General features: G+C 33.9%; 1 protein-coding gene across 1 annotated transcript in view; it reads right to left on the bottom strand.

The window, feature by feature from the left end:
* The window catches only part of LOC145318849 (uncharacterized), an 80,168-nt gene that overhangs the window by 15,072 nt on the left and 49,461 nt on the right, over positions 1 to 15,635 (bottom strand). Inside the window, exons 23-30 of the mRNA XM_080160509.1 lie at positions 13,614 to 13,660; positions 12,865 to 12,900; positions 11,026 to 11,090; positions 10,326 to 10,409; positions 9,603 to 9,656; positions 8,414 to 8,470; positions 1,213 to 1,273; positions 206 to 694 (exon numbers count right to left, since the gene is read on the bottom strand). Of these exons, the coding sequence (XP_080016635.1) occupies positions 206 to 694; positions 1,213 to 1,273; positions 8,414 to 8,470; positions 9,603 to 9,656; positions 10,326 to 10,409; positions 11,026 to 11,090; positions 12,865 to 12,900; positions 13,614 to 13,660 (893 nt within the window). The remainder of the gene's footprint in view (positions 1 to 205; positions 695 to 1,212; positions 1,274 to 8,413; positions 8,471 to 9,602; positions 9,657 to 10,325; positions 10,410 to 11,025; positions 11,091 to 12,864; positions 12,901 to 13,613; positions 13,661 to 15,635) is intronic.

The raw sequence follows: 15,635 nt of genomic DNA on the forward strand, positions 1-15,635 counted from the left end.
TCAAACAATTCAAAAAAATGTCATGACTTTCTCGTCATTTCTATGACTTTGGGAACTTCCGGTTGTGTGAAATCTTTTTTTTTATTTCAAAAAGGCATCAGTTTTCATGAAAACTATTCTTGTTTGTTTTAAAAAAATACAGTGGGGGAACGACAAGCACTTTGTGGTAAAGCACAATTTTCCGCCTTAATAAAATACTACTTACTGACTGCAAGACTGCGGGCAATTCTCATCAGATTGAACATCAAAAGATCCGAACCCAAAAAAGTCTTCAGTTACTGTTGGTGTGATGGTAGTTGTAAAATCATTCAGTTTTGTTGGCGTTTCTTTGACAGTGATCGGAGCCTCTACTTCTTCAACATCAACAGTTGAGTCCTCAGAAGTTGCAGCCAGAGATTCCTCAGTTGTAGCAGCTAGAGTTTCCTCAGTGGTTGCAGCTAGAGTTTCCTCAGTGGTTGCAGCTAGAGTTTCCTCAGTTGTAGCAGCTAGAGTTTCCTCAGTGGTTGCAGCTAGAGTTTCCTCAGTGGTTGCAGCTAGAGATTCCTCAGTTGTAGCAGCTAGAGTTTCCTCAGTGGTTGCAGCTAGAGTTTCCTCAGTTGTTGAAGCTAGAGTTTCCTCAGTTGTTGCAGCTAGAGTTGTAAACATTTCATCATATTCAGTTGTTCCTTCTGTACCAATTGGGGGTTCGTAGACACTTAGAAAAAAACAGTATTTTTTAAAAGTAATTTTTAACTATTTATATTTATTTATACTTGCGTCTATGTCCTCTCGGCACATGCAGGTCGACACCCCACCTTAATGTTTTTCAGGTTTTGAGGAGTGTGTGTTTTTTTTTTTGGGGGGGGGGGGTGGATTCAATTTCTTTTGATTGAAGTCCAGTCTAACGTAAGCGAGATCTTTCAGTACAAACAGACTGATAGATATCCTGCCTCTTTCATATAAGGAAATATATAAATCCATATATAAAAATAATTAGATGTCACTCTCTACCGAAGGTTTTTGGAAGATTTATAACTGTTTTGGAGGAGGGTATCACCATCCTCCCAAAAGAAAACACCCCTAAAAAATATGACCTCTCCCCAAAATTTTTTTAAAAATTAAAAATAGTGCCCCTAGAGGCCTCTCTTGTTGCTATTATATAGAATGAAGATCTTAAGATTAGGTAAAAAATATTTAAATTAGTATGCAGAAAAAAATAATTTATTAGATTACCTATTGCAGTCTTTTTCATCTGAGGCATCCGTACAATTCGCATACCCATCACATCTGCCAACTAAAAAATTTCATTTTTAAGCTAATTTAAAAATCTGTATTTGGCTCGTCATGTACCGTTTAAAAAACGTAGATTTTAATCTCGGCCCATCAGCGCGTTATGACCAAAGACATCAAAAGTGATTCCTACTGCATGTATGTGAGGTGCAAGATATAAATAATTAGAGTATGGGGAATGCCTTGACTCAATACTGGCGCAACTCATGACCATGCACAGTTAAGACTTCCTGACAAAGGTCGTGCAATCTAAGAGTTTGATGTCTAAAGGGCGTGTGACCACATAATCATGGATAGCAATTAAGATAATTTGGTTGAGAGATGCACCAAAATAAGATCTCGGGGTGTATCCCCTCCTCCTCATTCTATTCTATCCTCAGGCTAGGCTAGCTACTACACTAATATTCATAAAAAGAAATTGAATTTCTTCTGGTGGTTTTATTGGAGTAATTTATAATTTATGTGGCATTTCAGCTAGAAATCTGTGAAAAGAAATTGTTTGTCCTCCCCCCTACCCCACAAACACACACAATAAATGGTCCATAACTATGTAACGAGATGGAAAATATCAGGGCTTGGCAGCCGCACGTCAGCCGTCTGTAAGCCTCAGGGAAGTCAACAATTTTAAAATTCAGCAGAAAGTCTAAACTGACCCAAATATGGAGATCCCTCAATTTAAAAAAAAATCAAAGCCTTCAAGCGGGTTAATATTTGCCGCTTAGTCGCGGCTGTCGCGCGGCTGCTGGGCCCTGAAAAGTATATTTCTGGGAGTTGTAAACATGGACAGGTATTTAGTTGCGAAAAATTATTTGGGCAAACATATAAAAACATGTAAATCATTAGATTTCTGCTTTTTGTATAAGGTAAATGTTTTACCCCAAACTTTCTATTTCTCCGCTTTAAGAACTTTCCCCTCTATTCCCCTTTAATTTCGAAAAAAAAACTAAAATAAGGGGGTGGGTAGTTTTCTTTCTCATTCTTATTTTCTACATGAGGCCTATACTTGCAGGTTGCTTTAAAAGCTTGAGTTATATAGGCTTAGATTGCAGAAGCTATATACTTCGTTTCATCTAATAGCGGCTTCGCCCCTAGCACCAAGGGGATCTGTTTCCGATAGGGTATATATATATAGCATAAAACCATTCCAAATCTTAAATACAAAAAAAAAGATACAGATTAAACCATCCTGGTACTTAAGTGAAGATTACCTTAAAAGAAGAAAACAATTGGTCAAATAGTTTTTGAAATCTTAAGCTTCAGATAAAAATTGCCACTACTTTATACTACAGGAAAGCTTTTGTGTATATAGGTCTCTTTTCCTAGATTGTATAGAGATTGTAAAGTTCAAATACTACATTTCTACATTTACATTTTTATATGATTAATATTTAAAATAGTTTCTAGATTTGTTTTGTAAGATGTCAACTTTAATATATAAATCTATATATGTATTATATATCCTTATATAAAAGTAACAGTATCTGTGTCTGTGTAGCTGTCTGTCTCTCTGTCCCAAAGTATCTCTCTAACTGCAAAACTGATATGGTTTTCCTTTATGGTGAAGATTCTCATAGGTCCTAGGCAGGTTTATAACTTTTTTGGAGGAGGATACCACCACCCCAAATGGAAAAAAGCCCCTAGATAAATTAACCCCCCGCCCATAAATTTTGTTAAAGCTTCCCTGCCTAGAATTAAAAACGTTAGGGAGGGATGAGGGAACACTCTTTGCTTACATTTACATCAAATTATAGTCCGTTGTATTATACCTTAAGGTCTATTGTGACAGTATAGCTTAGAGTGAGTTTAATTCTCTATTCAGATTTACCCCTTCCCCCTCCCCCCAAAAAAACTGCCCAATTACCGTAAAAAAAACAGTTGAGATGTTGCAATTTTTGAGGGTATAAAATGGGTTCCAGGGCAAACGCAGGAGTCCCAAACGTCGGAGTGGACAAACGCAGGAGTGTTAAAATATCAATTTATGTAAGTATTTCTATACAGGTTAGGTTAGGTTAAGATATGAATATACATAAAAGCCCCCCGCAGGGGTTAGGCATTTAAAAACCTAAAATAGGTTAGTTTAGGTTAAGTGTCCACTCCTGCGTTTGTCCACTCTGACGTTTGGGACTCCTGCGTTTGACGTAGAACCATAATATGTACCTTTAATGTTATGAAAATTAAAGGTGTAATTAAGCACTGTACAGAATATTTGTGGATTGTCCTACCCCAAACCCGAATTTTTTTTATAAAAGGTAAAGTATTCATCACACCATCCCCCACATCCAAGGCGCACGCCCCTTCTTCACACAACTTATGTAAAGTGTTATCTAGAATATTTGGTATTTAAAAGTTATTTATCACATCGTGTTATAGACAGCTTTCCACGGATAGTAAAATAAAAAAATTATAAGGTTAACTCCATTTTGTTATCGCCGGGGGGCCACATAACCGGGGTAACGAAAACCGGTATTAATATAATGATTTTTATTTTATTATTCGTAGAAAATTGCCAATAAAACTATACGGTATATGATTTTTAGCATTTTACAGAACAGGTTCTAGTCCAGCGGATATTAATCGGTTTGGAAGCCATACTGGAAATGTTGTTCACAGCCTCTCACACAAGATTGCCAATCTTTACAAAAATTTCCAGGAATACACGGATAGGATAATACATCATAAATTAATCTCCCCCTAATTATTATATATTATTCCTATGGTATCTGATGCTAATTTGGGAGGGAGGTGAAAAATGTATGAATAATTTATGCTTCGTTGATATCTCCGCCCTGAAAATTTCTCAATATTGCAAATCATTCACAGGGTGTTAAACAACAAAAATATTAAAAATGTAAGAAATAGTTGAAAATATGATAATAATATATCCTGTTATATAAAGTAGTAAGAGTTTTCTGTCTGAAGTTTAAGATCTCAATAACTATTGAACCGATTGGGTTCTCTATTTTGCTTAAGCTTCACATAAGTCCTGTGATAGCTTTAGGCTATTTCATTTTCAGATTTCAGCCTTTCTCTGCCGTTTCGAATACAGAGCCTAGATGCTATGGGCGTAGCCGCTGGTTACGAAGATGTAACTAGAAAATCAAAGAATATTTATTTAAAACATGCTATTTATTTCGAAACATTTCATCAACAAATTATGTTTTCCTGCATCGTCTTATAAACAGCTTTTCGCGAATATAAAAATGTACAATTTTAAGATTAAAACCAGTTTTGTTAGACCCGAGATGCCGAAGGCATGGCTAACAAGACGAATATTATGATTGTTTATTTTAATATTATACATAATTTTTCAGTGTGGCTGAATACCGGTTCTAATCCATCGAATATTAATCGGTTTCAAAGCCATACTGGAAAAATAATTCTTTAATTTGCTGTTTCTTATTTGGTGAACAGATGTAACACCATATTAAAGTATTCTGGTAGTGAGAATACAAGATTTATAGAGTATATCCATCCATGCTATGCTGCTGTTCTACATTCAAGGTTTATATCAGTGTGGCGTGCACAGAGTTTTGCCAAGGGGGTACGAGAAGCACTTTAACACTTTCTTTAATCCCAAAAAGTAGGTGTCTAGTGGGAAATTCGGGCTCTTTTCTTTACTATAGTATTTAGTTGCTGCCCCTAGAGACCTCTACTAAATAATTGACATGAGGGAAAGAAGGGGGTTAGGTAAGTCTATCCTCAACTTTCAATTTTTTGAAAGGAAATTTTTTTATCATTTGGTCAATTTCCATTTGGAGGGTAACCTCCAAATTATATAAGAACCTTTCCTTGCCCCATAAGTAGATTCACTGTAAAGAAGAACCATATCGGTTCAGCGGCTACATAGATCCTTTGTTGTACACAGACAAACATCCTGTTACTGTAATGTAAGAATTATGTTATGTAACTGTCCATGCTCTAGAATATTTAGTACCCTGCACAAACAAAGATATGAAGATGTTTGTAACAGGATGGTAATGGTATCAATTATTGCATTACACCAGAGATCTCAAGGGATAAGACAATGAACGATAAATTGATGTACATTAGGGTGGGTTCATATCGGAATTAGACAAAGCGGGGATATGCAACAAATCAAATTAACCTTAAAAACATTTCTGACCGAAAAAGAATTTTAAAAAATTGAGTTTTAGAACACGACCACTTAAAAATATAATTCATTACTTATTAGTATGCAAAGACGACATTCAAAATTTTTTTTTTGAATCAGAACTATGGCTTCTTGGTGCTCCCTGGAAAGGCCTTGAGGAGCTGAATCAGGAACTATTGTCCGTTTCAAAATATCTCGTTCCTAGCCTTAGAAATCACTAAAAAAAACAAAAATTTTTAAGGTTTATTGAGAATTGTCCAATTTGTAGAGTTTTTTTAGATTTTCTCAGGCTAGGAACGAGATTTTTTGAAACGGACAAAAGTTCCTGACTCAGCTCATCAAGGCATTTCCAGGGAGCACCATGAAGCCATAGTTCTGATTCAATAAATTTTTGACTCCCATTTACAAATAGCTATACAATTGAATGTCTGGTCGTCAGTGGTTTTAAGACTTAGGATAAATTTTAAATCACCCAGAGGTGTATTATATCTATATAAATTGAGTGCAGATCCCCGCTTTGGCCTCAGAAAAAAAATGTCCAAAATCGACCCACCCTAATGTACATCCCCATTGATAATACACAAAATTACTCCATCTAAAAGATTAAAATTTATAGTTAGAAAGTTTGGAACTAAACTATCAAAATTCAGTAAGATGCCCAAAGTTTTTGAGTCAACCAATGAGAAAACATATGTTTATTAATCTTTGGGTACCAGTGTAATTTACAGTCCAATGTCCCCTCCCTCCCCTGATTATTTGAGGGTCAGGTATACAAATATTGTGTGTGGAGGGGATTTGTTTTAAATAATGCTTTAATGTTGGCCAGCTGCGTGCATACAGTTTTTCAAGGGGGTAAAAAAAGGGGGAGGGGGGTTTGTAATTAAAATATTTTCGTTTTCTGGTTTTCTCAACAACAAGGATTATGATGCAATCCATATAATAAAGTATCAGGATGTCTGTCTGTTTGTACCGAAGGATCTCGCTTACCGCTTTATGGTTCTCCTTTTAAGGGCATCTTCTAATAGGTCCTATGAAGGTTTATAACTTTTTGAGGGGAGGGTAACACCACCCTCCCAAGAAAAAAATTTACCTACACCCTTAATTTTTTTAAAAACTAAAATTAAAAAAGGAGAGGGAGTGTCGACCAAAAAATCCACGTAGCCGCTAGAATCTTATAACTCATTATAAATTAGAATATTTAAAAGAAACAAATTTTCTTTAAAGAATTTTTTAAAAATATTTTAGATATGAAAAATGGAGCCTGAGAACAAATATTAATATGTCAGATTTTTGTTGAAAGTGAGTAATTTTCTTCAGAAACAGAAAAAAGGCCATGTTAGTCTTAGGTTTTATCTTTATATCGACAAAATACAGTAAGGTCTACAAGTGAGGTGGACAAACGATTATTGGTAAATCTGGAGTGACTGCAAAATCATGTCATTTTAAAGGAAAAATTTGTTTTAAGAATGTTACAAACTTTGGTAAGCATATTTCATAATAACATACTTAGACTTAATTATAGAGATGCTTTGTGCTTTACTTTAAGCCTAATGCACTAAATTCTATATTGTTGACATAAAGTAATGAGATTGAATGTCAACAAATGGCTCCAGATTCCACTGGGCAGGAGAAACTGAGCGGAACTAGGAATCCAATTTCGATAGGAATTTCAATAAAAGAAGATTAATATACCAGCCGAGATTTTGAAAAAGAAAAGAGAGAAGAAAAATCAGAGTTGTTAAGGGATAGGACAATGGACTATTAATTCATATACATCAACAATGATGATAAACAAAATAAACCTTTATTATTAATTAAAATTATTGGTGAAAAAGTTTGGACACAAAACTAAAAAAGTACCCAAATTTTTGAGGCTACGTGGTTATAAATCTTTTGGTGCTAGAGTAATTTACAGTCCAATGTTCATTCCCCTCATGAGAATTATAGAGTTAGGATGTGTTCTATTTTTATTCAAACAGCAGAGATTGATAATCTTTTTATAAGTAGCGCAGCTAATCTTTAACTTTTTGTTCCTTGTCGGATATTGAAAAATCAAAAAAAGTTGTGTGGATGGAAACACTTCTCTAAAACAGGATATAAAACTTTGAACGTAAAAGTATAAAGTATCTGAGCTACTTAAAGTATAACAATTATCTGCTGTTTGAATGTAATTGGAATTTTTGTGTCCATTTGAAAAAGTGTACAGCAAAATCTGAAAACAACCTCTGTACCCTATTTGTTATTTATTGATTTATTTAGGATTAATTATTTTTTATCATAGCTAGGTTTCTACTACATGATTGTCCTTGTTATTCATAGAAAAGAGGATTCTCAACAATAGAACAAAATAATTATTTTAAAATTGTCAGCAAAGAATATATAAATGCTTTACACATTTGGGACTAACGTTCGTAAAAAAAATTGGGAAAAAGAAGATTCGGGAGAGGGGTGGGTGGCATATTTCATAATCTCCCCACCCCCCTTTTCCCCTTTCCTGCTATCTCTTAAACCATAAGATATAAGATATAAAAATAAACTTAAAACAAAGCTGCTCAATATAAAGAATCAAGAGATTAGAGCTCATTTTATTGCTATGTTACTGTTAAATACAAATAAAAATTTAAAACTATGATTTAGTATTTTTTTATTCACCTTTAGAAATAAAAAAATATCTGGATTTTGAATGATTCCTGTGGCCACAAGGATGGATTCCTGTGGACACAAGGATGGAGTCCTGTGGCAACAAGGATGGATTCCTGTGGCCACAAGGATGGATTCCTGTGGACACAAGGATGGATTCCTGTGGACACAAGGATGGAGTCCTGTGGCCACAAGGATGGATTCCTGTGGCCACAAGGATGGATTCCTGTGGCCACAAGGTTTATTCCTGTTGCTTCAAGGATGGATTCATCTAAAGTTTAAAAGATGCATAATTTTGTCATTTGAAAAGTCAGAAAAATTTGTAATCGTACTTGTTACACAACTGTGGAAGGTTCCATGACCCCTTCAGAATAGGGTTTAATAAAATCTTACCTATATCAATACATTGTTTATTTGTGCAAGTGAACTGAGCCTCGTCACATCCAAGACCTAAATATTTAATTTATAGATTTAATTAGGATAATTTCCTCTATAAAGATTTTTGGAAAAAAAACTAAGAAGGGATGATTGACTCACCCCCCCCCCCCCTTTTACACAAGTGCACCGAGAAAAATTAAATGCTAGTTCTTATTATGCAGCTTACTAAGTATATCTGAATAAACAACAATCATTGAATTTTCCTTTATAAATAAATGTAATATTATTCATGGAGGAAGGGGATGGGGGATTGGAATGTAAATTGTACTAGTACCCAAAGTCTTATAAATAAGTTGGCTTAATGGTCCAAACTTTTTAACCGATAATTAAAATGGGGTACTTTGTTTATAATCATCGAGGATATACATATATTTTATCGCCTATTGTCTTATCCCTAAGATCCCTGAATATTTTCCAATTTATTGTGAGCAAAGGTTAATTTCCTGAGTTATAAAAATTGAGTGTGCCAAGTCATTGTTCTTAAATTGAGCCTCACAATATCAACAAATACAGGGATCTCAAGGGATAAGACAATCAACAATAAATTGGTATACAACCCCGATGAAGATAAATAAATATACCCCCAATAAAAGTGCTCAAATTTTTTGGCCAGTGAATAAAATAACGCGGTTATAAAAATTTAGGCACTATTGTAATTTACAGTTTTCCAGAAGTAAAGGTTTCATGATTTTTTATTATACTTCATTCTCTCTTTGTTTTTTTTTATGGCCATAGAAAAACTGCTCTATAACCCACTTTGATCGTTTGTAAATTAAAATTTATTTGTATGCTTCGCTACTTATGGACTTTGTTATTCTTTATATCTAGACTAGCGACTCAGCCTCTAGGGGTCTCCAGAGAAGGTGTGAGGGTGTTGACCCCTTACTTTACATTTTGGTTTTTGAAAAAAACAGTAATTTTTTGAGGGAAAGGGAGATAATTAAAGAGCCGTTTTCTCAAGGGAAGGTATCATCCCCCAAGATAATGATAAACCCTCCTGGACCATTGAGAAGCTTCACTGTACAAGAGAACCTATCAACTATTAACCTGTTAAGCGGTTGGAAAAAAACCGTTGGCACAAACACTAAGATATCCTGTAACTTTTATATAAGAATTAACAGATAATTGATAATTTTGAAATTACCAGAATGATAAGAGGTAGGAACTTCTTTAGGAGCTTGTCTTGGTGGAGGGGGTTCTAAATATAATTAGATTAATATCAACATTTTTCAGCATTTATTGAGGGAGGAGACTTTAGACTGTAAATTATATTGTTGCCCAAAGGTTTATAAATACGAACACAGTAAAAGTGTCGGACTGATTATGACGTAAAAAAAATTAGCCAATGAGAGGCCATTATAAATTTTACCATTGGTCAATAATGGCCTCTCATTATCTAGTTTTTTATGTTACGTCATAATCAGCCCGACACTTTTACTGTGTTCATAAATACGTTTTCTCTTATTACTAAATCATGATTGGTTGGTTCAAACTTGCAGAGTTTAGCAAAAAAAATGTGCTTCTAACTCTATCACAATCATGGCTTTCCTAATTATGATTAACCTAACCTAACATCAGCACTGAAAATGTGTTTCGTCGTATTTTCACAGTAGCTTTTCTAGCCACTGCGGGGGGCTCTAAACCTGCGGGGCCTATTTCCTAACCATTTCGGGGCAATCATTAACATTTACTTATCCTAACCTAGAATAACCTATCAAAAGCTGCTGAGAAAATACGACGAAACCCGCTACTTTGTTTTTTTTCAAGATTTAATGATAACTTGTGTCTAAATTTACGATCATGGCTATCCGGTGCAGACACGGATAAACCAAAAATATAGAAAATCTTCGCTCTTGATTGTGCTTGCCTTGATAGCATCCTTGTTCATCTGAACCATCCTTACAATGTTGATATCCATCACATTTCAGATCCTTGTGAATACACACTCCATCTGTACAGTGCAACATTACATTATTTTATAATACAAAGATGAACGATGGCTGTCTGAAGCTTAAGATCTCAGTAACCGCTGAACCGATTAGGATCTACTCTTCTGGAAATAGAACTATCGGTTCTGTGGTATTTTTTTTTGTTTACAAAATAAAATAGTGGTTGGGGGGACCCCCACCGCACCATAGAGGCGAAGCCCCTTTGAAGAAATACCCCCCCACACACAATTTTTTGTTATTTTTTATGAATTACGAACGAACGATTCTTTACGGAATTATTTAGTTGTAGATTAGCTACTCTATCAACAACGTATAATATTCAAGAGAAATTGTTACTTTCCCTCAAATGCCTAGAGATCAAAGAACCTCCCCCCTTTACCCCAATTATTTTTAAAATGAATTAAAATGTGGGGGAAGATTGTAAGTTTTTTCTTCTTATGCATAACCCCTATAGGTAATAGGTAAACCCAATACATTATATAAATATTAAAGGCGAAAACACGAAAACAATACCTTTTCCCTTATTTTAAATTTATTGTAGAGAGGGGGTTCTTTGCTCAACAAGTCACTTTTGTGGGAAAACTTGAATAAATCTAATATCTGAAAAATAATGTATTCCTTGATGACACTTGAACTGCCAATATTCGTCACACTGGTAATCTCGACATCCTCTTTCATCTGAACTATAACACAGACAATTTTAAACAGGGGTCCTGCAGCCGCAATAATACCTTTCGGTACAGTTGATAACAACGTAGGGCAAGACCTGTATTAGTTCGATGCCACCAACAACCCAACTTATGTAAGGAACTAACCGACCTTTGTCTAACCGTGCATAGTAAAGAGTTGCACCTGTTTTATACCAATGCATTCCCCCTGATGCTGCAATAAATGTCATGCATTTGAAATACCAGCAGTATAACAACTTTTAACCTCTTTAGTTGTGGCGTGGTTTGGGCCGAGATTCGAACCAATCACCTTCCCGCCCTCGCCATTAGCAAACCGCAAACAGTAACTGCCCACGAAGACTTCTGGTATGTTAACAATATGTTTCTGATAGCAGCCGTCTAATATAAACAAGGATGAAAACATCCATAATAAATAGAATCACAAACACCAAAATCAGTTGAATAAGATTGTGATTGAAATGATGGATGAACGTACATTTTGAGTTATAGAGCAACTTTGCAAGTAAGCAAAGACATTTTTAGCCAACTTATTCTTTTAACATTTGTAACCAGCTGCATATTTATTTTCATCTGCTCTAAACATAGCGGCTGACGGACATCATTTTATGTAAGATAGGTGAAAAGCAGGGACATTTAGCTGTTAATTACACTGGTCCCCAAGGTTTTATAATTACGTTTCTTATTCGTTGTTATGACAACTTGGGGATATAATTTTTTTATAGTTGGTTCATTAAGTTTAGTGTCCAAAAGTTTCTACCTATAATTGTAATATACAGAAGGAGAATTTTTTTGTTTCATTATTGATGATGTACATCAATTTATCGGCCATTGTCTTATCTCTTTAGATCCCTGGGTGAAAAGAGAATGCTTTTATAAAAATACAAATAGAAAATTACTAGAACTAAGAAGTTTTGTCCTCTTCTAGATTGAAATCATCCTTTAGAAATTCTCATAATATGACAGTAAACCACCCAGAATATTACCCTCCCCTGAATTTTAGTTCCATAGGGTTTGGGTTCCGCATATCTATAAACGACTGCCTATATAGAGCAAATAAAAAGCTCTAAAATGGTTGGAAAAACCAACATAAACACTTGTAGAGTGTTAGAACTTATTCCGGAATAAGCAGAATATAGATATATAAGATTAAACAAAATTTTGATTAAATTTGTTGCAAAACTGAGTAAATACAGGATACTGTTAATGGACATACGTACATTTAAGGACTTTAATATAGAGAATCTTTTTATGGCATAGTACTATGTTGTCCTATGAATCACTATTCCAAAAATCAAAAGAATTGGATAATTGTATCACATGCAAATTGTCAAAAAAGTAAGAAATCTGCATGCTTTAAATGAACGTACGAACTTTATGCTTTTTAAATTGTGCCTACCTGTTAGAGGAATCATGATGCTAAGATTGAAATTGATATGACAATTTTAACATGTCTGAACCAACGAAAAAAAGCTTTGGACGGACAAACCCTAATTATAGAAAAGCTTCGCTTTTAATAGTTATTTCTCGCATCGTATTATAAACAGCTTTCCGCGGATATAGAATGTACAATTATAAGATTAAAACTGGTTTTTTAGCCCCGAGGTGCCGAAGGCACGGGGAAAAAAACTGGTTTTAATCTTATGATTGTACATTTTTATATTCGTAGAAAGCTGGATATAATACGATGCTAGACATAGTTTTTTCGTATGGATGAGAACCGGTTCCTATCCACCGGATTCGAATGAATACGAGAAAAAGTTATGCATACTTATCGGAACAATCTTGATAACCATCACATCTTTGCCTGAAAAATATAAAAAATTTAATGTGAGAAAAAATTACGTTTTTCTTTTAGTAGAAAGAATTTTAAATTTTACATTACAAAGCAAAATATAAACATATTTTTAGAAAGGGTGACGTCATATTTTCTCTTATTTTAAATTTAACAAAGATTTTTTGTAAACATAACTTTTAACTATAGTAAAACTTCTTACAGTCATAACAGACAAAGAAAAAATCTTTTTTAACGTTTTTTTTTCTCTGAAGCTAAAGATCTCGGAAAATGAAGGTCAAAATTGGATGTACTTTTCAGATAACCATTATAAATATCTCTGGGAGATTTTAGGCTATTTTTTAAAATTACGCTTTTTAATTCTAATATTTGTAGAAAATTGTTTATAATACGATTCGATACATGATTTTCAGCATGGCTCAGAACCGGTTCTAATCCGGGTGATATTAACCGTTAAAAAAATATCAGGGAGGGAGGTAGGGATCATTGAGCTGTTTATTACACCAATCCCCAAGTTTTACAATAATTTTTTCTAATTCGTTGGCTTAACAACTTTGGGGACTGTTATGGAGTTTTAATAGGTTGGTTAAATAAGATGAGTGACCAAACGGTCAACCGCTAATTGTAATCTACAGAAGGGGTGATTTTGTTTATCATAATTGAGGATGTACATCAATTTATCGGCCATTGTCTTATCCCTTTAGATCCCTGTGAAAATATGATACCTGAAATCAATGCATTCAGTACTGTTTCCACCACATGCAAACAAATGCTAAAAAATTAATATTATACATCAATGTATATAGAATACATGGAAATTGTGAATTTTTGTCGTAAATTTAGGTTGCTAATATAGTCCTCAGTTATTGGTCAATACATTCCTCTATAGTAAGGGGAGGGGATCGGGGTATCGTTTATTTTAGCCAGCAAGGAGAATTAATTTATCAGGGTATGTGAGAATCTCTCAAAATATCCACTATATCCATTACATCACCAATACAATTTTTAGTTATTGTTACTGTCCTTCTGTCTGTCTGTCTCTTGAATGGTAATGATAGGGTTGTCAGATTTAACTTTTAACAAATGAATAATTGTAAAATAGAAACCCTATTGAGTACAGGCTCAACGAATGTGTGTTAAACGGGATATGACAAGCATTGTAAAATAAGTTTTAGTCTCTTATATATTTTATATTTCAACATTATATTCCCTAATTTGCATATATATCTATAATACAAAGTCTATAATACAAAGTAGCTTGATGTCTGTCCGTCTGTCCGTCTGACCGTCTGTCCGTCTGTCTGTCCCTTAAGATCTCGGTAACCACTGAACCGATTGGATTCTACTCTTCAGGGAATATACATAGTGGTCCTGTGGTGGTTTTAGGCTATTTTCTTGGGGGGTGGGACACCCCCAACCCCCCCCCCACCAAAAAAAAAAAACCACCCCCCCACCAAATTTTTTTTTACATTTTTTGTAAAATCTTAGTAACTGCTGATCAAATTGGGCTCTACCCTTCTGGGAATATACCTACTGGTCCTTTGGTGGTTTTAAGCTATTTTCTTGGGGGGTGGGACACCCCAACCCCCCCAAAAATAAGAAAAATCCCCACTTCCAAAATTTTAAATTTTTTAAAATTTTTGTAAACAGAAACCATGAATCCACCCCCCCCCAGACAAAAAAAAAAATTAAGATATTTTTTTTTCAATTTTAATTTTTGTGTATGCGAACAACCTAGGTTTAATTTTTACGAATTGAAATACGGCAAACAACCTGGGTTTAATTTGTACAAATTAAAATTTTTGTGCATAAAGCGCACAACCTGGGTTTAATTTTACCACAGAGTAATTTAACAAAGAATATTTTTTGAATATTTCTATTAAGGAGGGTTGACTTCCCATAACTATATAGGGCGAAGTCCCTAGAGGCTAGGGGCGAAGCCGCAAGTATATATATATAGTATATTAGCATTTTTATCAATTTTCCTTGAAGAAATAGAAAGATATGTCAAAACTGATTACTTGGGCTTGTAAAGAAACTATGTGATTATCTCAAGTAGAAAAAGGACTGTTTTGCAAAGTTTTTTTCTCTTAAAAAGTATTAAATAATGATTGAACATATAATAAAGTAACACACTTTATTTACTTTTTTTGTAAGATATTCGTTAGCTTCTCATAGCTTCTTATGAAACAATGTTAAAAAATATTTTTAATTTTATTTTTCAAAATAATTTTTGTAGACAAAAATATTAACTTATATTTAAAATTTATTGCTGAACATTTAAATGTACAAAATTTATCAAGTACTTTATAATAGACATAGTAGATTTAAATGGTCAAACTAAAAAAAAAAAATTCCGAGCAAATGAACACTTTTGTTTACTGATATTTATGTACGACTTTAATACATTAATTAAGTGCATTAATACAAGCGACGATATTTGTTGATAATAAATTTCCCATAAGCAAACGTTATCCTAAGAAATCAATTATCCAAAGATGACTTATTATATATGTTTTTCATGTGCTTCACATTATACAAATGAAGAAATTTTTTATCAATATAATTTACCCAATGAAAGCTTTACCCTAAAAAATGACATTTGAAGCTGATTCATTATAAAAAAAATAACGACCCATTCTCTAACAAAAACAATACTATGGCAGGCTTGTTCTTCTACTGTTTTACTATTGGATGATTTAGAGAGTATGTATCTAGATTATATCTGTTAACTTTATTCAAACAAT

This window comes from Acartia tonsa, chromosome 5 (assembly GCF_053477335.1).
Source record: "Acartia tonsa isolate MP-2025a chromosome 5, ASM5347733v1, whole genome shotgun sequence".
Lineage (NCBI taxonomy): Eukaryota > Metazoa > Arthropoda > Copepoda > Calanoida > Acartiidae > Acartia > Acartia tonsa.